Source organism: Peromyscus maniculatus, chromosome 21, assembly GCF_049852395.1.
Source record: "Peromyscus maniculatus bairdii isolate BWxNUB_F1_BW_parent chromosome 21, HU_Pman_BW_mat_3.1, whole genome shotgun sequence".
Classification (NCBI taxonomy): Eukaryota; Metazoa; Chordata; class Mammalia; order Rodentia; family Cricetidae; genus Peromyscus; species Peromyscus maniculatus.
Window position 1 is genome coordinate 38,186,930 of NC_134872.1, and position 24,023 is coordinate 38,210,952.

Genomic DNA, 24,023 nt, shown 5'->3' on the forward strand with positions numbered 1-24,023 from the left:
AGTGAGATGCTTGATTGTGCTCTGATGGTGGCTGCGGAGGTCCGAAGTGCTTCGGGCTGAAAGTGGAGCTGACAGGATTCATGGATGACTGCGTGTTCACAGAGGAAGAGTGGGAAGGGTTAAGATGAGCCAGGGTTCTGCCCTGAACACCTGGGAGAAGGAAGTTACCACTGACCAAGATGGGAAAGGTTATGGAAGAGGCAGGTGTTTAGGAGAGATCTCAAGCTCCGTTTTGAACATAGTGAATGGATGCTGGCTGATGGTAAACATACAAGTGTGGAAAACAGAGAAAAATGTCCATTAGCAGAAATGAATTTTCCCAGGGTGGAAACATTCAGAATGTAAATACATTTGAGAGGTTTGGGGTGTGGTAATAAGGCTAAGGTCTGGAATGAACAGTCGTCTGAAAATCAGAAGAACCTTGCATTGGGAACGGAAAGGGAGCAGCCCGTTGAGGAAGGACTCCAAGTGCCGGGTGATTCATGAGGGAGAGAATCATCAACTGTAACAGCATTGAGTGAGGAGACAGAGTGATGGTGACCAGGTTGACAGACTGTGTCACTCTGTACTGACAGAAATCAAGAAAAGAAGGGAAGATCGAAGGGAGACAGCTCTTCTGGGCAGGTTGACTATCCAGAGGAGTGGGAAATGGGACAGTTAGTCAAGCACTGTCCCAGGAGAGTGTGTGATGATGAGCAGCAATGCATCTTGCTGCCCCTATAGCAACAGAAATGATGCAGAGGAAGGGGTGGTGACCAGGTGACCGTGTAGTGCTTCTGAAGTTTCGCCGGGCTTGAAGATGTGGGGGCCTAGCTTTCATGAGATCATGTGATGATGTAGTCTGTGCTATGATTCAGTGTAACTAAAAGGTGTTTTCTCTGGGTATCTGACTGTATAGCCTGCAAACGGGAGACCTGAATTTTGACTCTAGCCTCACTATTAACTCATGTTGTGTCATTGTTTCTGAGCTTCAGCATATTGACGTGTGAAATGGAAATTTGTAATTACCATCTCTCGGGGATTTTTTTTTATTACAAAACTAATCTGAAGTGTTTGTAAAAGTTCTCTGAAACACTGTACTGATTTGTGGTATTACTAGTATATTAACTGTCTTCTATTATTTTTTTACCATTTCTGTCTCCTTAATCATTTTACAATTTTATTAACAAGTAATAATTTTACATAATAATGAGCTACAGTATGATAATTCGGCATATGCATACAATGTGTGATGATCAAATCAGAAAATTCTGACCTTGATTCCCATCATGATTCTATATCCTGACCTTACCAGTACATACTATATTCATGTATCAAAATATCACACTCTGCTCCATAAGTACATACAATTAAGATAATATGAATTCAAAATTGATTTTATATGTTAACAGTATAATAATATACCACAACTATAACATAAATGACAAAAATCCAATTACTATCAATAGATACTGAAAACACAACACTTTATGATGAAAACAATAAATTGTAAAGAGTTAAAGTTCCTTAATCTAGAAAGGATGTCCTCTGTGTGTGTGTGTGTGTGTGTATACATATATACATATGTGTATATATTATATCACACAGATGTATAATATATATGGCAAAGATCTTATAATATATAATATATATTATATGTCTTATAATATATAATATATATAATATATAAGCCAATGTCATACTTAATGGTAGATATATAAAAATATAAACAATGGAAAGAAAAGCAGCAGAAACCTAAGCTGAAAGCATAAGATACTTGTGCAAAGGACAGTGAAAAGGAAAATTCACAGAAGGAGAAAAAGCAGTTTCAAATCACAAATCTGATAAGGGACTATTGTCCATTCCGTTGTGAGTTCCAGGGGAGCTTTCTGGGTGCCTCTTGTTCTCATCGCTGAGGAGGACTATATTTCTCGTCTGGTTATTGACCATATCTTCATTTAAAGGCATTGTGTGCACGCTACAGAGCTACTTCTCCACTTTGGTGCCATTGGATTCTATTTAGGTTTTTAGTCATTTCCTAGTTAAAATACCAAAACTGCAAGTCCCATGAAATTTATACATTACAATGGTATCTGTATACCTAAAGGCTAGAGAAATTACTTAAATGCAGGTGGCTTTTCTAAGAAGCCTTCCATATTCCTATGTGTGTCCATGTGTATGCACATAAGTATGAATTATACACAAAAAGATCCCATCACAGAAACACTTATGGTAAGTTAGTAAGCTGGTTGATGGGTACCTAGACTAAAAGTATTGATACACAGATATGGACGGGAGCAGGGGGAGACAGGTTGCCATTGTCCTAACCCATTGTTGAAAGTTTGGTGGAATTATGTTGGTGTATATGTGCATGGATACTTCTAGAGATTTCTGTATGTGTTATTTATTCCCCACTGTTACCTTCCGCTTGCACCCAGTCATCGCTTTTCCTTTCTTCAAATCAGTGATATATGACTTCATTTTAAAACCAACATTTGTTGAGCGTTGCTCAGTGCCTGGAACTATGTAAGATGCCAACAGTTGTCACTTACCTGTCAGAGGTAAGAATAAAGGATCCCGACAACCAGTCTGTGTGCAGATAATAAGAAACTGTGTCGCGCTTATTTCTAAAGGAGACATCTGTGTCACACTCTATCCCCACAAGACTCGGGGATCATTTCAGACAAGGGGTGGAAAGACTGTAAGAGCCAGAGGTGGTGAGTGTCTGCAGTGAAACTGTCTGCTGGACATAGCAGGGCTGTTACACACATGAACTCCCATAGACTGGCTGTGCGCACAAGATCTGCACAAGATCAAGCCAGACAAAAATCAGCATTGATGGAAGAGGGCCTCATGAAGTCCCACCCAAGCCGAGGAGCTCTTGGCAACTGAGAGTTGCTGGAGGTGGGAGAGTCAGTTTTCTTTAGAATACAGCCTCTAAGCAGCTACCTATTCTCTAGTGGATAGTTCTACACCCATGCACATACAGGCAGATCTAAGTGGACTCAGTGCATCTAAAAAAATAAAAAATCAAATTATATTGGGAAGTAAAAGTGGTTGGGGAATGGGAAATTGTAGGGGAGGGTATGGGGGAGTAGATTTGATCAGAACATATTGTATGCATGTATGACATTCTCAAACAAAAATAGTTGTTTTTTTAATTGTATTTTATGTGTTTGTGTCTTTGCCTCTATGTATGTATGTATGTGTGTATGTGCACTATTTGCATGTCTATTGCCTGACAGGGCCAGAGCGGGCGTCAGATCCCCTCCAACTTGCTTTACAGACAGTTGTAAACTATCATGTGGGTGCTGGAAGTAGAACCTGGGTCCAGTGTAAGAGCAAGCAGTACTCTTAATCAGTGAGCCATCTCTCCAGCTACTCAAACAAGCATATTTTTTAATAAGGAATGTAGTGTAAGGGAAAATGGGAAAGAGTGGAAGGGGTGGGCATAGAAGGGACTACACGCAGTGTCTTTCTGTTTTCCCACTTCAGAGACAGACTGGCCTTTGGACTCCAGCCTGGAACACATCAGCTGAAGCCTGCCCTCGTTGTTCACGGAGACCGGGCCAGGTGGACTTGCATGTTACCAGTTGGAGCTAGATATGCTGACAGTGAATTTCCCAGGGTTTTGGTTTTTACTTCTGTAATGCGGTGCAAGCTGAGTTTGTGTTCGCACAGCCTACAGGCACGTCTGCTCTATAAGGCCATCAAGGTGGCTGAGCCATGGGTTTGCGTCTAGTTAGGGGCTGCAGGGAAGTCACCTGGCCAACCCCTGCTCTTCAGAGCATTTTCATGGATTCAAAAAACCAAAGAACGGAGGGAGATTGATTGATCTGATGGCTGCTTAAGGTGGAGAGTAACTTTAAAAGCCGTGAATGAAGAGTCCGAAGCAGAGGAATGTTCAAAGCCAGGCAGATGAGAATGCTTATACCAGTGTGGGAATTCAGGGTCATGAGTGTAAAGGCAGTTATCTGTCCTTCTGGGAGAAAAAGCCAGAAGAACACTCACTCCTCAGCTCTCTGCCTCGAAGCTCCAGCCCATCACAGCACAGCCCACTGATGCCCATGGTGTAGGGGCTCAGGCCTTGGAATAGACAGCCTTGGCACGTGTACTGCCTGCTGCCAGCTGGTTTGGGGCTCAAGGAAGCAGGACGATGCAGCACTTTTCAGGAACAGAAGCTTTGCTCTGAGTAGAAAGGGCTGGCAGCTCCTAGTGGCGTTCTCCCAGGATGTTCCTGGGTCACAGGCAGGTGAAGAGGAGACCCCTACAGGAACTTGGCACAGAGTCTCAGTCTTGTGTTTACACCCTGCCTCTTCTTTCATGTGTTCCTGATGGATGTGTTCACAGCAGGCTCCCATGTCACTCCTTTCCACGTATTGCCACCCACTGCGGCGTTTGGATCTGTGGCTTGTGACTAAGGGACTTACATCTGTACACGTGTGATTGTAGCTTCCTGTCTGCTCGCCTGCTGTAAGCTCATTCAGAAAAAAACAGAGCCCACTATCTGTGTTTTCCGTGCCCTGTGACACACATGGCCCTGCACAAAGCCAGCGGGTGCTGGTGGTGGCCTCACCCCTCCCTCAGGCAGGCCTGCTCTCATACGCCTCAGAGCTGAGCCCACTCAAATTTTGGCTGGAGGCGACCACTGAGCAGCTCCAGCTGGAACTGTTTGTCATACAGACTAGAATAATAAAAGATTATTTTAGCAGATTTTTTTGTTGTTGTTATACCAACAGCCCTTTGTCTGTGAGTCCAGAGCCCAGAGTGGAGATAGTGGGAAGGGCCGACTTTCTCACACCAGTTCCCTCTGCTGTAATTAGGGAGTCAGTTTGAAATGCAGCTTCACAGGTGCAGGATTCATCCTCGACAGGTGATTATGTTTTGATTTTTATCATTGCTTGTAAAACAGAACAGGGAAAGAGATTTCATCAGACTATAAAGCATGCTCCACTACAAATGAGATATTAGTGTTAAAAATTTTTGCATGTTGCAAAATATTTACCCAATACAGGGTTTCTGCCTTCTGCCAACCTGAAGCATTTTCTTGGCAAATGCGCCTCCTCTGGAACTCTGGAATCTCTCTGCATTGCTCCTCTAAGTACATAAACACAACCATCTGTCTATGCTAGGTAAACAGACTGACCCCTATTCTCTTTTAAAAAAAAAATCCAAAAACCCTTTGTTTTAAATTTCTTGAAAATTTTCCAAAATAATACTGACTCTCCTGGCTGTTTGCAGCCAGAGTGAACAATTATGAGACTCCAACAAGGTGGAATGTGTTCCTGTTTCCTCCCTCTGTGATTTGAAGCCCCTCTGAGAATTGTATTTCCAACAATCCCCCCCTCTCTTTTTCTCCCATCTCTTGTTGATACATTATTTTATTGTCCTTCTGTGGGAGCTTGATATTTTTAAAGTGTCAGATTCGTTTTGAACTTTATGCTACATGGAACCAGACTAGCAACAGCCACCCTATAAATAAAGTCAGGTTAGTGGGTATTGACTGAATTCCTTCTAGGTGGTAGCTGGTAGCTTCATTTTAGGGGAAAATATGTTTGGAGTCTTTTAATACCTTCAAGGAATCACTTGCAGTCCTTGGAAATAGACATTGATAAACTAAATGCTTGAATGTATTCTCATATCTCAAAAATCCTCAGTTTCCACAACTTGAGAGGAGGAGGATGAGCAGTAAGGATGAGCACTCTGCACTGGATCTAATCCAGAACAGTTCTCTCTCATTTCATTGGCCACTTGAATTAAGGGGCTCTTAACTCTCCAGTTCAGCTCCACTCTGACCACTGAGATCTCCACCCATCCATATATCATAGCACAGTGCACAGAAAAGAATGCCCAAAACGTGAACAGGACAAGCATTGTTGAAATCTCAGCTGTTAACTCTCCATGATTTTCTAAGGAGCACCTCACTAAGCCAGACTCTGGGCACAGGGCCATGAACAAAAAGGAATTCTTATCCCACAGAGAGCTTTACTGTGTGGGAACTGCAAACTCGAAGTGCTCTAGACACTGAGAAACGGGGAGTCGAAAGCCATGTTGCCTCAGACATGCCTGATCTGTACTTACGCGTTAGGAGAGCGTACTTAGGTGTTAGGAAAATGAGGCAGAGTGGAGATGTTTCCTGTAATGTGGTTCTTAAGGTGAGATTCGAAGGGAAACCTGCCAGGTTGGCATACATCTGAGTAAGGCCTGTAGGTGGGATTCACTGAGCCTTCTCCCCATGAACTGGAGAGAGACTTGGGCACACAGCAGCAGGAGGCCACAAAGCTGAGCTCTTGGGCCCTTTGTTTCAAGTATTCCTTCAAATTAAGATGATCCCGAGATAGAGGCTGGCATGTTGGGAAAGCTTTTAATCTGCATCAGGACCAAGGGTCATTCCCTTGGCTCTGCTGTACCCTACCATGCCTGTGTGCAGCCGCTTTAGTGGCAGCTTGCTCAAGAATGACTTGGAGATGAAGAACTTAGCTTTTTCAAGCAGAGGAGAATTTAAGAACGAAGACAGGAGGTTTGACTCTGAAGGAAAATGGTATTGGACTTAACCATATCCCTTCAGGCTTGTGAGGATACAATAAATGGCCACTGTGCCTTCTACATAGAGAAGAAAGAGCAAGTGTCAGCGAGAAGATGAGGTAGACATGACAACCTGAGAGCAAGAGGGTCTTGGTGACAGACCTTCCAAGTTTCTGGAGTAAATACTTCCCAGCGCTCAGGAGAGCTGCCCCACCCAGTTTTCTCCTTTTCGTAAACACGTGGACTCCTATGTTCTCTTTTGGTGGAGTTCACAGATGAGAAGCCAGATAAGCCAAGTGCATAGTCCGGCCAGGGACAGAGCCAGGGACAGTGTCCTGGCTCCGATTGTACACTCATGTCCCTGCCCCCAGGCCCACATGGCCACACTGCTCCTATCTTCCTGTCTCTTTCTTTTGTCTCAGTCATGTTTCACAAGGGGCCAAAGGAGAAGAGAGCCTAGAGGACCTGGGAGAGAATGAGAATGCTGGGACTGTGTGTGCAGTCCTACTGAAGTGAATTTGTTCTACATTCCGAAGCATCTTTATGATAGTTAGACAGACTCTTATGTCCCACAGTTCCTGTTAGATGTCCTTATCAATCTTTTACAAACTGAAGGAAGATGACATCGTCTGCATTCAGATGTGCTGGAAGGCGACTCTGTGGCTCAGGTAGCCAACCCAAGTCGTTTATGAGCAGTCCTCCTTGTTGGAAAAGTCGGAAACACGTCAGTTGCTTTGAGAGACTCACCCTTAGGTTCTGTGGTTGTCTGTCGCTCTGAGACCAGAATCAGGGCGTCCTCATTCCAAACCCAGTGCTGTTGCTGACTGTTTATGCGGTGTGATTATTTCTCTAAGACCTTTGAAGTATTTGGAAGAGCCATAATTTTAAGACATAAATATCAAATGAATCAGATACACCTTAACTTGCTTCCTTGGAAATTGGCTGCTCAAGAATTTGTTGCTGTGCTTCATCTGAAACAACCTTCTTCCCTTTCAGAGATGGCCTGGGCAGGACAGCAGACCTGAAGTGTCTTACTGCTCACTGCTAAATCTGAAGAGCTGGTTCTCAACCTGTCCATGACGTGGGCACTCCTTTTCTATTCCTGTTTTGTCTGTCTGGGCCACACAGTGCCTCCTCCAACACCACCACATGTAGGGTCAGAGGGTCACACTGTAGATTCTTATCCCTCTCCCCCACCCCCACCCAAAGCCTGCTGCTCTTCGCCACCTGATGCCTGCCCAGGTTTCTCTTAACCATGCTGGCCCTATCTGCAGTGCACAATTCTATTCCAGGTAATCATTCCCTTTTCACATCTTTATAGAGGTGTTTCTGCGCCGAAATGCAACCCATTCCCAACGTGTGACTCAGTGATATCTGAAGATATATTTTTTCAGATTTTTTTTTTTTTTTTTGAGGAATACTTTGGGAATTTAGGAAATTACTAGCACCTTTTGCCAATTGGGTCATTGTATACTTTGCAATATAATGCCTATGTAGTAGGAACTCATGATGTAAAAATAAACAATAAAGTTGCGAAAAAAAATAAAATAGTCAGTTTGGCAAAAGCATAGTACTGTGAAAACCGTCCCCATGATAGAGCTGCAGCACACTTTGGCACACCAAAAGGTCGGCCACATGCTGCGAGGGGTGGTGCACATGTATGTTTGGAGGCCTGTCTTCTTTTCTTTCTCCGAACAGTTTAAGACCAAGAGTCCCGCCATCTTTGGCCTCTGCTGTGCCTCACTTGGTAGCAGACATCGTGCTGAGCCCCAGAGAGGCAGTCACTTCGTGTTAACATTTCTAAAGGCTCCGCAGGAACGTTGCTGAGGTGGCCTACTTAGGCTTTTAGTACACAAAATATGCTTAGAAATCAGTTTCTTTGATTCAACATTAAGTTTGCCACCAGGCAGTGAAGTGTGCCTGTCACATACTTTTATGACTGTGCAACACAGAAAAGCATTAAACCTACCTTTCGGCAGTAAAATTTTATTACTTGCCTTTTTTTTCTCAAAAGTTATTATTTTTTTCTTCCAAGTTTCTCATTTTTACATCAGGAATTCCTTCCATGTATGCATAATATGGAAAATATATAATGAGCCAACTGGTAAAAGGGGCCATTAATTTCCTGTGTTCCCAAAGTATTCTTTAAGCAACAATATGAAAAACAGGCAAGGGATATAAATAAATATTTCATAAATAAGAAGTGACTATCCAATAAATGTGGTATATTGATAATTAAAGGCAAAGTTAAAACAACTGTTAACTGCTCTCTTTACCGTCAGATTGGCAGTCATGTAAAAAAAAGTCTTTTAAAGAAGGAATTAGGATAGTTAGAAACAGACTGTGAAGCTGTACAATGTTGATATAAATTGATAGATAAAAGAACACTTTGATAATATATTAAAATTTTAAGTATGCCATTTGGACTAGAAGTTTACTCAAAGAATTAATACTATTGAAGAATACAGAACTGCTGTAGTTGGATAGTTTCTCCGGTCCCACCAGGCTGCCGCAGTCCTGTGGTCTGCTTATAAAATAATCACTCAGAAGCTTAGATTAATTATAACTGCTCAGCCATTAGCTCCGGCTTATTACTGACTAGCTCTTACACTTAAATTAACTCATAATTCTTATCTGTGTTTAGCTCTGTGGCTTGGTACCTTTTCTCCGTTCTGCCTTGACATCTTGCTTCGTCTGTGTCTGGCTGGTGACTCCTGACTCAGCCTTCCTCTCCCCAGAATTCTCCTCATTTGCTAGCCCCCCCCCCCCATACTTCCTACCTGGCTACTGGCCAATCAGCATTTTATAAGCCAGTGTACAAAATATTACCCCACATCAAACTGTGCATAGACACGGGCACAGGGGGTTGGCCAGAGCATCAATTGTAGTAATGAAGAAATGCTACAAGGGAACTCTGACCCACAGTGAATGCTCAGTGTGCGTTCATTGGGTTGCACACTCAAGTACACTCATAGAAACTGAGCTGATTGGCTCTGTTTCTCCTGGTTACAGGGCTCATCGCCAGACAAGAGACATCATTGTTAGTGAGAGTCTTTGTGAAATCTGCAGTTCATTTGTTGTCCATTAGTTTGGCACACCCCTTTGTCCTTCTTCTGTAGGACAGTCTCTGTGACATCATTGTTTACCAATTCCCTAAAATCACTTTTTTTTTTTTTTGTGGTCTTTATTGATGGGGCACCTTCCTCTTTTACCTTTATTTTCAATAGATCTCTTCTACTAGCTTTGCAAATTCAATCTTCTGTTGCCATCAGCTCACTTCTCCTCTAATAAAAGTAGTTGGCGTCAAGGCGTACCTGTAAATCCCAGGACTCAGGAAAATGAAGTTGGAAAGATCACAGCATAGGGAGCCTTCAAAAAGACAAACCATACAATAAAACCATACAGAATAGTTGTCATTCTGTTGTATTTTGACCGTGCGTCTTGTTTCAGACATACCTTTTGGGAGGAATCCTTTTAGTCTTTTTTTTCTTCTCCATTTTAAAGATGTTGACTTCATGCTTTTAAAAAAAGATGGGGAGCAGGGGAGAAGAAAAGAAACATGGATGTCGTACAGCTACACCACTGCCCGTAGAGGTTAGGCGGCTGCTGGTGTTGAGTGCACTTCTGGTGATGTTTCCTATAAAGTCATCCTGTATGTAATATTCGTCCAGACTGACAGACATCCCTGTTGAGCTGGACCACCTGTGCTACTTAGTGATACGGTTGGAGAAAGCTAACACAGTAGGCCCCCATCTGCAGTTTGTCTCTGGCAGTTTCACCAAGATCCAAAAGTACTAAATGTATTATCTAGTAACTCTATATAAACTATTTGATTTGTGTTCCATACTGAGTCATGCACAAAAATCTCTCCCTGCCCTGCTCCATGCCACCTAGGACATGAATCTTCCTTTTGTCCAGTGTGTTCACCCTGCGTCCACGACCAGCCTGCTTATTACTTAGTGGCCCTGTTGGTTACCACAGTCCACCATTATCCTGGCACAGGGCTTGTGTTCAAGTAACTACTTAATAATGTACCCAGTCATAGCTAAGGAGGAGAAGGGACTGTCAAGTTTGTGGATGCATACATAGTAAGAAACACAGTTCTATGTAAGATGTCAAGCATTTCCTGGGGTCCTGAAATGCATTGTCTACAAGTAACAGAGTCTCCTGTAGACAGAAGCCAGATTCGTCAAAAGGGCCATAGCTGGGAAACGTTTGGAAGGGGATGGGCGTGTGCCGTGGGCAGGACTGGCCTCACCGTCACTCTTGGAGTAAGGAGTCCACCGTACCTGGGGCCTTTCCCCTGGTCCCCGTGACTCTGGTTTGTGTTCATGCAGTCTTGCCCGCCCTGCTCGGTCTGTGTCACCTGCCCTGCCGCCCTGCAGGTGACACAGACCGAGCAGTGCAGTGCAGAAGCCTTCTACCTCTGTGCTCACAGCCTGTCCAGCGTGCCCTGCAGTTAGCCGAGGAGAGCTCAGGCTTGTGTACCTTCTCCTCGCCATTCCATGCTGTGCTGGGGGTTGTCCTTAGGCCTAACGGTGATGCCTACACCAGCGCTTAGAAGATGGTGGACCCTGCTTACTCTTCTCTATCTCTTTGAAGAAACACCCCAGACACAAAGGCACACTCTCCCTTCCATTTGTGCCCACGAGACTTCTGTGGCAAGGGAGCAGGGAAGCAAATTATTGTTTAATAAGCATACTTTTATTATGCCTTTTATTTGACTATGAATAATTTACCAGTTAAATATTAAATAATTAACTGAGTAAAATAGATTAAAAAACAAACTCATAAATGCCTTCTTTATTTATCCTCTCCCTTCACAAAGCCCAAGCCAAAAGCTGCCAACAGTAATTAGAAAGTTGGTATTACAGCAATAAATCGTATTGATTGAGTACCTACTGTGTGCCAGACATTCTAGATGCTTTGTATACTTACCACTATTTCTGTTAATCCTTTAGTCATGGTTCATCTCATTTTGTAGATGCCAACAGTAATAGTTGGGGGCGGGGGAGAAACTATCCATGCAAGATCGTTCTGCTAGTTTGTGACAGGGCCAGTATTGCATGAGGTTCCCCATACACCAGCCCTGGTCCTGTCCCACCATTCTGCTTCTCTGTGATTGATTGACACAGGATTTTGTCAAAATGTGTTGTCCCAGCATGCTTATGGAAATGGGTTTGGGAATAGATTGCATGGAAACCTGGCCAAAATTGTGGTTAGCACCCCTCCCCCAATTGTCCCCATGCTCTTCCTGTCTGTTCAGAGTCATGAATGCCAACATTTCCTTGAGCTATGTATGAAAGAGCAGTTTGATGGCTGGAAACCACAGTTCAAAGATTAATTATAATCCGTGTGTCTATCAAGAGGCTAATTTCTGGGTGTTTATGCTACTACGAAAAGATAGCATGCGAGTCGAAAATAAGATGATAGCAGTATTAATTGTATACCAGTACAATTAATACCATGACCTTTCCCCTCAACTTGCCCACCTCGATCTAATGTGATTCTCAGAAATAGCACAGAGAAGAACCAAGCCTGGGCTCAGAATTTAGGAAACACTCCCCCCGCCCCACGCGCGATGTTCCTCAGATGCATATTCTTTTGATTTAAAAAGAATTTTTAATTCAAAATTCGGCCGATTCCTGTGTCAGAAGCACAAATAGGAGACTAACAGGTGTGTGGGTTGGAGCCCAGGGTTGGAGTTGTCGTCACCTGGCTTTAGCAGGCGTCCTTCAGCCCTGCAGCTGTGCACGGCATGGCAAGGCCGGCTGCTTTAAATTCTGAGAACCCAATTTACATTCTTCTACTTTAACATTTGAATCCACCAAGAGTTATAAAAACACCCCGTAGACTGAGGAATGGGAATTCTAGTATTTTTTAAACACAGGTAGTAAAATGACATAGAAAGCCAGGTGCATTTAAAAATAAAGTTTATAATGTATTTTTTTAATTGTTGCAAAAGGTTCTGAGTACATATAATAAGGACTCCTTTAACATGGGGGTACTAGAGAGTAAAAAGGGCCTCTTCTCTGCTCCCACCCCACAACGACACAACTGCACCTACAACCTGGGATCTCCCAAGAAGTCCAGAGTTAGGCCTCTAACATGGAAACAGAAATCGGAGGGTCATGTCTTGACTTTCCTTTTCTTTGGAGAATCCTGAGTTTCTAGGGACAACTCAAGCCCAAGAGGTGAACAGTGGGTTTTTCCACTATGTGGGGTCTGTGCTGTGTCATCAAGTAGCACTCTAGACAGTACAAATAAAATAAAGGCTGCATGCTTTTTTGTCCTTAGCCTTTTACTAAGTGGAACTCCTGCAAGCTAAGAAGCATGCATGCTGTGCAGCTCTGAGGGACCCTCGGTGTTTCTGTCTGCAGGCCTTCTGTATTTTCCATTTGTCCATCAACATGGCATGCTCTTTCTGCAACCCATTCCACTGATCTTTTCTGAGTTTTATCCCTTGAAGAGTTGCCTCTTTGAGGGCAGAGCCCTGGCATTGCTGTTAATTGGCTGAATTAGCATCCCACTCTGAGATCTCCCCATCCCAGGAGCCCACAGGATACCAATAAACAGGAATGTCGAGGGCCCTCTGCGCCACTGGGTTCTCCATCCACGAGTCCAACTATCCACTTTTCAGAAATGTTCACAGAAAGGATTGCATCTGTGGTGAGCAGGTAAAAACTCTGGTTCTTTGGCAGTGTATTCTAACAGCTTTTCACAGAATATTGATGGTGTGTGGGGTACTGTAAGTCATCTGTAGATGATTTGAAGTGTATGAGAAGATGCGCACTGGCTTGATGCAGCTACTAGGACATTTCATATGAAGAAGATTCTACAGCTCTTGTTATCTGTGAGGTCTTAGAATGGTTTCCCATTAATACCCAAGGATCCCCTTCTTGGTTATTTTTGGCTCACATTGACTCTGTTCCTGCATTTTAAGTTTAAAGAAATATAAATTCCCTCTGGTTTTTTGCTAGTTCTGTCTTTAAATTATTATCAGTCATTTGTTTATTTGTATCCACATATAAATCAGTTGGAATTATGGTTTCTGGCATTTTAGCAACCTGTACTGTAGAATTTGTTTAAGCAAATATTTTTAGATGGTACTTTTTTTTCCTCTAGCATGTACTGCTTTTTGTCCAAAAGCTTTCTATGAGTAGTGTTTCCATTTTTTTTTAAATGGTGATTTGATTATTTTTGTCAATCTTTGAAATTTCAGTTGAATGCTGTTTCTCAGACTGATTCCACCAGACTGTCCTATTTTTACCCCTTGGTATCCAACCAACTTTAGATAGATCAATGAGTTCAAACGCCCTGGCATCACACTATGTTTCTTGTTTGCCAAGCCCTAGGCCTTTCTACCATAAAGCAGTGGATTAAGATGTCTGTGAATTTCTGTTCTTGGCTATTGTTGTTCGAATCTTAGATGGTCTTATAATAAAATACCCAGAGCCAGATATCAGAGTGAAAGCTGAAAGATCAGAGAAGCAGAACAGCCAGCCACTAGGTTTTACCTCTACAAACTTCTTACCTCTAGGAAATCCTCTGCCTAAAGAGAGTCAGTTCCTGCTTCCTCGCGCCTTGTATACCTTTCTCTGCCCAGACATCACTTCCTGGGATTAAAGGCATGTGTGCTTCCCAGTACTGGGATTAAAGGTGTGTGCCACCACTGCCTGGCTCTGTTTCCAGTGTGGCCTTGAACTCACAGAGATCCACACAGATCTTTGCCTCACAGGTGATAGGATTAAGGGTGTGTGCCACTACTGCCTGACTTCTATGTCTAGTTTAGTGATTGGCTCTGTTCTCTGATCCTCAAGATAACTTTATTAGGGGTACACAATATATCACCACAGGCTATGGCTTCCTTGCCTTGAGCAAAGCCAGCTAGCCTTCATGCCTGGCCCTAGTGTCTATATGTGAAACCCAATGCTGGCCTTTTCCTAGGGTACCATATGTGGCTTGATGGTTAGGACATACTCTCCAGATCCACCAGTTAAAGAGCATTTATTTTTCTTCTCTTATTCCCAAACTGTCACTGGTCCCTCCAAGTCCAAGATTTGCAGAAATGCTGTCCCCTTTCCAAGAGAGCAGTGCTCTTGTGAGCTGCCTGCCTAGGAGACATTGGCAGGATAATGAAAATGCCCATGTTCTGTTGGTAGTGAGACTCACATGACATGGATATCATACATGAATGATACCTGTGAAGTAACTGAAAATCTGGGTGGCTATTCCGGTATGGAAACTGAAGATGAAATTGTGCTCTGAACTATAACCACCAGGACCACACATAAATAGCAGCTTCAGCATTTAACCATTTTGTTCCCAAGTGGCAGAGTTAATCCATGGTCCTACTTAGAAAAGAATATATTTCTGAGAACAAAGCTCTAGTTAGTCACCCACCCTGTGAAGATGGCCGCCCCTTGCTGACAGACCTCTCCCTCCTACCCCTGCTATTCCCTCTACCCTACATTTCCTTTTCCATGGTCATGTCTTTTTGTTTTGTGACCAGTTGATTTTAACCAGGGTTGTCTGAGTGACCATGGGTGTGAAACTATCCACCAGGGGATCCTGATGGGATCACCAGGAGATTTACACCTGAAGATAACGACTCTCCCATCCCAGTAGCCGTCAGTAGCCATCAACTTTGGCAGGGAGAGGTAGGACCCCCATGAGCCCCTTCCCAACCAAGTATGGCTTTCGGCAGGTGAAGCGTGATCCTAATTAGTCTTAACAATAAAAACTCAGATATCGAGGGTGGAAGCTGAAAGATCAGAGAAGCAGAGCAGCAGCCACTAAAGACTTCTTACCTCTATGAATCCTCAGACTGAATGGGGACCTAGATCCTGCCTCCATCTGCCTTATATTCCTATTCCACCTTCCTAGTGTTGTGATTAAAGGCGTGCACTACCACCACCCACTTCTGTTTCTCTCTTAGTCTAGTTCAATCTTGTGTAGCCCATTGTGGCCTTGGACTCCTGATCTTCCTGCTTCTTCCTCCCAAGTGCTGGGATTAAAGGTGCGTGCCACCACTGCCTGGCCTCTGTGGTTAACTAGTGGCTAGCTCCACTCTCTGATCTCCAGGCAAGCTTTATTTGTCGGGACACAAACAAGTATCATATAGCAGGTATGTCCATTTATGTGTCTCCGTGTTAACTGCCATTTCCTGCAAGATCTTGAGCTGTGCAGGTCCATGTGCATTGGCTCTGTCATAAAATAGTTTGATGACAGGTTGTATGCACAAGACAAGACATTGTGTGTGTGTGTGTGTGTGTGTGTGTGTGTGTGTGTGTGTGTGTGTACACATAGTTCTTTGTGATACAGGTTTAGGCTTCCCCTATTGGGTCCTGGAATATATATCACCTATGGGCAAAGGGGGCTTTGCTGTAAATAAAGCAAAGTATTGAAGAAGGGCTGATTCAGTATCAGGAGTGTGGATGGGGTTGAGACATTGGATGCAGGGTGTGAGAATCCCTGTCCTTGCCACTAAACCATATTCTTCTCTATGAAGAAAATAATATGAGGCAAGCTGAAGAAAAATTAGACAAGAATGAGAAATACTTCCTTTGTTTTCATTATTCATTATTTTATTTCTTGATTCAAAATATATTTTCATACGATATATTTTATCCTATCCTATTTTACTGTCCCAAACTCCTCCCAGATCCTCCTCCCACCCACACACCCAATTTCATGTTCTTTCCTTCTCTCTTAAAAACAGAAAAGTGCACGTGCACACACACACACACACACACACACACACACACAAATCCATGGAGTCCATTTTGTGTTGGTCAGTTGCTACTGAGCATGAGGCATTCCCTGGAGTATGATTGATAAAACAATTGATACTCATATTCTCTCTCCCTCTCCCCCTCGCTTTCTCTCGCTCTCAGCTATCTGTTACAAGTAGCTTCTATTTCCCCTTCTCCACGTTGGGGTTTTTGTCTTGTTTGAACTTTTACTGGTCTTGTGTATGCTATCAGTCTCTGAGTTCACATATGCATTAGCCCTGTTGTGCCTGGAAAACATGGTTTCTGCGGAGTTGTACACGACCTCTGGTTCTTACAGTATTTCTGCCTCCACTTCCACATAGATCTCTAAGCTTTGAGGGGAGGGGGTTGATCAGGACACTTCATTTAGGGCTGAGTGCTCCCAAGTCTCTCACCCTCTCTGCACATTGTCCAGTTATATATCTCCCTGTTAACTGCCATTTCCTGAAAGAAGCATCTCTGGGGTCCCGCAGTGTGTCATTAGGAGTCATTGTATTGCTCTGTTCATCTAGCAGAGTAATAGCCATTCCCCTAAGGCCCATAGTCTATTCAGTCTCAGGGACTTGGCCTCATTAAATGTCAAGGATGGATTCCAGCTCAGGAAGCAGGCCTGAAAGGTGGTTGGTGACTCTCCTAACGTTTGTACCACTGTTGCACCGGTGGACATACCAGCTGGCATGTTGCTGGTGTAGGTTGCAGAGTTTGTAGCTGTGTGAGATTGATGATTACTTTTCTCATCCGTTAGTTTGTATAGTTCCTGTAACACCATGAATGCTAGTCAGTAATGCAAAGCTTCTACTTGAGCACCAGCTTGATTTCCTGATGAAAATATATGGTGTCTTTGGCAATAGGGTCATGTCGAATAACCAATAGTAGTGGTAATATGTGACCCAGGGGTGGGGGAGGGGAGCGGCTTTGCTCACACTTTAAAACAGTACCAGGCATAAGTTTCAAATGCAGGCTTTTCTATCAGGTCTTACTACTTCATCAAATGCTATTATTTTGTCACAGATACATTTCTGAAAACCTAGAGACCTTTCCCCAAAAATAAAATGCAAATCACTCTTAGGAATCTCAATGATTTAAATAACTTCAGCTCTAGGAACATATAATTTGTATAAATAATTACTAACTAAACTATAGATTACATATGAATGCTACTTTATTTTGTTATTTTAAAAACAAACACACTTTGACATCTGTTTTTATGTCTTAGGCTCCCAAGAGCTGAAGCTCAGAAATAAATTATATTTCTCATTTTCAAAGGAAGAATTCAGAAAGAGCGTGATAGTAATCAGTGATACCCTTGATGAATCCTTAGATATGGGACACTGTGCTATGTTCTCTTGTCCTTTATCTCAGTTAATCTTTGTGCCTGACTCATGGGATGATGTTCCCATTCCCTTTGCTGCTAATATATCACAAACAGAGATCCAACTGATACTAAACTTCAAAACTGGAAGCTACCATGGTGGACTGAGCTGTGACTTGCTGAGCTAGTAAGTGACAGAAGAAATAGAGATGTCTGTTTGCCCTGATTTTCCTGACAACCCTAGTAAGACATTTCAATAAAATGCACAGCGTATCTCATAAAGCCACTGAACAGTATACATACATAACATTTTATACCTGCATTACATTAGAAACCTATTTATATAAAAATAAAAATTAGTATTTTTGGAAATTATTTGATACTTGCATGTTTCATGCAACTCTCACCCATACTGCTCATTTATGTGTTTGATAAGATTTGTTAGCTGGATAAATCCCATTGAAATGCTTAGCAGTACTTAGGTCAATATTAGCAAGTAAGTTTGCATTGACATGTGGATATTCAGCTCAGCTCACTGAGCACCTACAATGTAAAATGCTCTACTTTACACAAACATAAGTAGCTCTGCTTCAGAGGAACTTACACCCCTTCTTTAAAGGGTTGAGTTCAGTGTGTCTAAGCACCCTTGTGAGCAGTTATCAGGGTTCCCATTTGTTAATTCTGTTGAGTAAGAATGGATGTGCCTGAAAGAAGGTATTAGTGTCTCCTGAGTTTGATTTTTACTCAGCTTGGAAGGAGGGGGAGCTTGGGCAGAGATTGAGGTGTATATGCATACACATATAGCACAGAACAGATCCTGAGAATTGGAGGAAGAAAAGGTGAATGCTTTGGAAGAGTCTGAGAAAGGAACTCTCAAGTGACAGTGTTTAAGGGGGTATCAGCAAAGGCAGATACCTGTAGGGGATGGTGAGAAGGACAGCAGTGTGTGGGGATGGGCACTCATCCAAAACAGGTGCTTGGGAAGCAAAGAGAGTCTCCTTTCTGTGTGCATTACAGAGTAATAAGTGGACGGAGACTGGCACAGGTCCCTTTGTGTAGCTCACACGTAGGAGGGCAAGAGCGCTGCAGACAAGGGCACCAGAATGAAAATAAACTTGTGGAGTGGAAGTGAGGAAGCACAGGGCCACACTTCAGCTGTGCTATTTATGAGCCAATTGAACAAGTAAATATTGAAATTCTACCTTCCTCCCCTCCAGTGTGAAATCATCCTCACAGTGGATGGGTGGGCATGAATAAGACAACTTGCATGGAACTGTCATGAAACTGTGAGGAACCATCATCATCTGTCCTTGTCATTCTCACTGTGCTTCTGTTGTGTCTGTGATGGTGGCTCGGGAAGGTTTTGGAGCAGTGGAGTTCCTTGACTACCGTGACACACAGGACGAGTCCCTTGGCATCCATGTGGAAAAAGGGCTGATAACAGAGGAAGAAAGTAAAACAAGAAGTTATTAAGTGGGATAAACTAATGACATGTTTGCATGGTGGCTCAGAAAACATAAAGGAAGGAAAGACAGAGACCCTGAAAATACATACTTCAGTTTGGCATGCATTCAAAAATTCCCTGAACACATAGGCTTGGTATTAACCTACTGGACCATCAAACAAATGATGCAGTCTCTGCCCCCCAACACACACACACTCCCAGGTGAGGGGCAAATATCCTCAAGGATGGATCAAACTGTGGCTCGGCATCTGAAGGAGGATGCGTGGAAGAGTGTGTGGATGGATAGAGAGGATGGAGGTGGAGAAGGGATGAAGAGAGGGAAAGATGGCAAGCCTACCTGGGATACGGGAAGAAATGGTGATTATAAATACTACCCAGGCTGATACACTAACTTTATAACTCAGTCCTGAGCCCTGTGCCTGCACATCTTCAGTAAATGTTGTGCAGGGAATGAGTGGGTGGTCAGGGGTCAGGATACAAATACCAGGAGGACGCTGTTCCTTCCCTTAGGGATCACAGCTTAGCACTTTCTTAAAGCTTGTCTGCTAGCTCTGTCTTGGGTGAACTGTGTAATAAATTCTGAAAGTGTCACTTGTGAGAAGCTATTTGTAGAACATGTCCTTAAGAAAGTTGAATCATTTATAGTTCATTAACCTCTTATGTCAGTTACTCAATAGCTAGAAGGACACAAATCAGACACACAACTTACATACACATATATAGCATGCCAGTGTATAAACAGCATACAGTAATTGGAGGGAAGTTGAACGTGTTGGGGATGTACATAGAAGTCTGATGTGTATCATAAGTAATTAGTTTATATTGTATTTATCTATTTTGAGCCCTAAAGATTACACAGTCTGAACTGTGTGAATGAAAAACTGATTGCAAAGAAAGCTACTGAGTAATTGGGGTGGCCTTAGGGACACATCAGACAGTTCATAATGGAGAAAAAGAAAAACAGGTCAAGTATTTGTAATTGATGACTAGCTTCCACTGTAAAAGATCTGACCCCACTTTATCCTAGCCAGGAATTTAAGTGAAAAGAAAAATGAGAAAACTTGTGAAGAAAACACAGAGAGATTGTACTGTGGACGAGCCAGTTGGTAGAAAGAACATGATAGGGGAAGTGAAGAAAACCCATTTGTATCTTGATAGCTTTCTTACTTGGGGAGCAAAAATCTAGCTGAGAGATCTGATCACTTCCCCAACAAGTGGCCCACTCATGAACATGATATGAGCTAATTCTTCATCCCAGGAACGAAGTCAGATGCCACCTTGAGTACAAACCCAGCAGCCCTACTTCCTCGGAGGAGAAGTGGGAGGAGATAAGGACATGGGCTCACTTGGTGTGTGCAGACTGGAGAAGGGACATGTGGAAAGCTTATTGCTAAACCCTCCAGCCTGTGGCACATGTGTCATGGGGGGAGATGGTGGAGGATGGTGGAGGTCCATTAATGCTTACTGGGTGTGTAGAGTACTCACTCTCGCTTGGCTCTTGTATGAATTCTGCCCCCCCCCCCCCCGAGGTTCTTCAGAAGAGGGTTCTTGGGAGAAGAAACCACAAGACCCTCCTTTGGTGTCCCAAACCCTGAACTATCGTTTCTCAACATCTTGCCTACCAAAGGTTGGTGAGGACACAACCTCCCTCCCACAGCAAATGTCTTACTATTCTTTTTAAGACATCACCTGTGGTTTGCTTAGGTTTGAAAGTGAAGGCCAATTCAGAAGCATGGTTCAGGGCCTGTTTTCAAACTATACTGATTCCCTTGGTCATCAGAAGTCAATTTAATCCCTTAATGAGTTATTGATGGCAGCTGTCTTCTAGGAGCTAGAATTGAAGGAAAATAGTAAGTGTGAGCACTAAGACCCCCTCCCTCTCCCTTAGCTCAGAGAGCAGTGTCCAAGAGCGTGTGGCAGGTCACTGCACACTGAGCTCAAGTTGTGTTCTTAATACTGGCTTGTAAAGTTGACACCATTTCTCTCTTTACTCCATGTATGTGGCCTGTTTCTCTCATTTCCCCCCATTTCTTATGAAGACTACAGTGATTTATGGAGCTGGTTGGGAATTCCTTCTTTATCTCTAATAGTTTAGACAATTCATCCAAGAAAGAGCACTAAGATTCCAGCTGTCTGAAGCATGCCTTCAGAGACATCCTGTGAATTTTGTGTAATAATTTGACCCTTTCTTTGTATGCCACGAAAATGGGACAGTCCTTTCTTTTTAAGGTATTAGGAGAGCCTTGAATCTAGGAAACACATTATAAGAATGAGTTTCAATCTGTTTCAAAAATTCTCCCTTAGCCTTTATTAACTCCCATCCTTTCGTGCCCTCTGAAGCATGGCCATGTGGTATACTCTGCGTGCTTTTGATGGTGAGGACTCGGTTTGAAAAGACTGTTTTTCATCCCACCTTTAGGAGATGACCTGGCTTCCTCCTCTTTCTGCTATTCAAGCTCCTGGCAAAGTGGAACCAAGCAAGTTTCCATTCCCAAATAAGGTGAGCACTTGTGGCACCAGAGAGAAGCCCTATGCTTGTGTGGACATTTGTAACAGGTGGTATGTTGGCCCTTCATAATCTTTTCCCCTGTAAACACATCTGCCAGCGGCATGTGATCCTGGCCTTCCGTAATTTGTAAGCATGTATGTGTTCACTGAGGTGGGTATCAAGCTTGTGACCTCACATTTCCATATTCTGCAAATTGTTGTTTTATCTAAGTCAGTGGTTCTCGGCCTTCCTAATGTTGCGACTGTTTAATATAACTCCTCATGTTGTGGTGACCCCCAACCATAAAATTATTTTTGTTCGCTACTTCATAACTGTAATTTTGATGCTGTTATGAATTGCAATGTAAAAATCTATGTTTTCCGATAGTCTTGGGTGACCTGTAAAAGGGTCGTTTGAACCCCAGGTTGAGAACCACTTATCTACATGTTTGTGAGATCAAGAAGCATCTTGCAATCATTTCATACATTCAGTGAGATCCTATGCCCCCTCCCCACACACACCAGATAGCTGTTTTTAATGGTTAATCTTAAAATGAATGCCTTAGAATTAGAGGCATGTAGTATTTAACTTCTCTGCCTATTCTTTTACAGCATGCAATTTCCTAAGATTTAAAAGGGATGTCTATATCTTCTAAAGGAACTCAGCCACAAGACACACTTAAAGTATACCTGAGTCCAATAAGCTTTCCATAACTTTCCTAGCCATGTAACTGACATGTAGCTAAGTACTCACTGTCGAAGATCAAATTATACAGGTAGAAAGAAAGGAAAGTCAGTGACATCCCCAGCCAGTCTGTTTTCTACAGAAATACCACAACCTTCTAGGGTGAATCACTGAAATAATTGTTCATTGCCACCACTAAAACGATAAATTCTGTTTTAAGAATTAGACTTCTGCTGCTCTCTCTTCCCCCCTCCCCCTTTCCCTCTCTCTCCTTCCCTCTCTTCCTTCTTTCCTTTCTTCCTTTCTCCTTCACTTCCTCCTTCCTCCCTCCATCCCTCCCTTTCTCCCTTCCTTCCTTCTTTCTTTCTTGCAAAGAATCAAACCCAAGGTCTCACACCTGCTAGGCAAACACTCTCCCACTGAGCCACGACCTCAGCCTCCTGAGAGCTGATTCTATCTCCCTTGACAAAGTGTACTTGGAAGACTTCCTGAGTGACTGTGGGCAGTATCGAGATATTGGGTAGTGTGGATTTGCCTTGATTTATTTACTCCATTCACAGTGGTAGACAGATTGTTTATGATCTGTTACCACAAACACCAGTACAACAAGCACTCTTTGTGAATGTCCCTTTGTGTGCCTGCCATTGACTGTCCCCAGTAAGGACAGAAATTATGATATGGAGTCACTGGAAACCACATTTATACTTGGCTGTGTTTCAGGAAATCCTTTTATGTTTCCTAGCCAATGATTAATACTATCCAAGGTTTTATCATTGTGCCTGTATGATGGATGAAAAGTTGATATCTCATTGTTTTAATTTGCATTTCCCCAATTACTTCTAGCTTTAGCAATGACTATTTTTCCCTTGTGGATTGCCCATTCACATCTATTGCCACTTCATAAAAATGATTTGTAGTAACTTCTTTTATCTTATTCATTTGTCTAGTGCATATAATGGAATCATTTTATAACTTTATTTATGTGCCTTTTATCTAGAAAAGTGTTTAATTTTTCTGTCAGAGGGAAGAAAAATCCTCCATTTTCCAACATTATAACAATGGTCTCTATTCTAATTTTAACATGTTTTTTAGCTTTTTAAAAACTGTGGATGGTGGGAATTGGGACTATAGCTCTCATCTTTGTAGCAGTTAGGAAATTACTGTAGCACTGTGAACACATTAGCCCATTTTTCTCCCAGGAATTTGAGATGTCCCATGTGTCAACATTTGAATTTATTTTAGGTCTCACTATTCAGACACATGCACGCACGCACTCACGCACGCACGCACATGATCTGCCTTCTTAGCAAATTTTCAGTGTATGATATAGTCAATATAATATTAACTACAGTTTTATTTCTGGTATATTATGCTACATATCATTTATACATAGCACATATATGACATGTATACATGTATGTCATATATATCAGATACATGGTACATTTATATAAGATCTATCATGTATATGTGTATTTGTGTGTATAAATATATATGTATGTGTGAGTACTAAATGAAATAAGCAGAAACTGGAAGAAAAATACCGTGTTACCACTTATGATTCTACTTCAGTGTAGACCCTAACATAGTCAGACTTACAGAATTTGAAGACAGAATGGTGGTTTCCGGAGCCTGGAGTGGTCATGGAAACACAAGACAAAAAGTGCACTCACATTCACAAAATGAACATGTTCCAATAATCTAACATATGATGATACACCTGTGAAAAACTCACATTTTAAAACAAATAGCTAGAAGTTATCGGATTTGTTTTTACTGAGAAAAAAACTATTACTT

At 42.5% G+C, this 24,023-nt stretch overlaps 1 protein-coding gene across 4 annotated transcripts in view; it reads left to right on the forward strand.

Annotated features, from left to right (window-relative positions):
• Aff3 (ALF transcription elongation factor 3) overlaps window positions 1-24,023 on the forward strand; it is a 480,967-nt gene that overhangs the window by 290,917 nt on the left and 166,027 nt on the right. For all 4 annotated transcript variants that reach the window (XM_076557428.1, XM_076557429.1, XM_076557430.1 and 1 more), the window contains one exon: window positions 21,474-21,554. In XM_076557428.1, coding sequence (XP_076413543.1) covers window positions 21,474-21,554 — 81 coding nt within the window. The remainder of the gene's footprint in view (window positions 1-21,473; window positions 21,555-24,023) is intronic.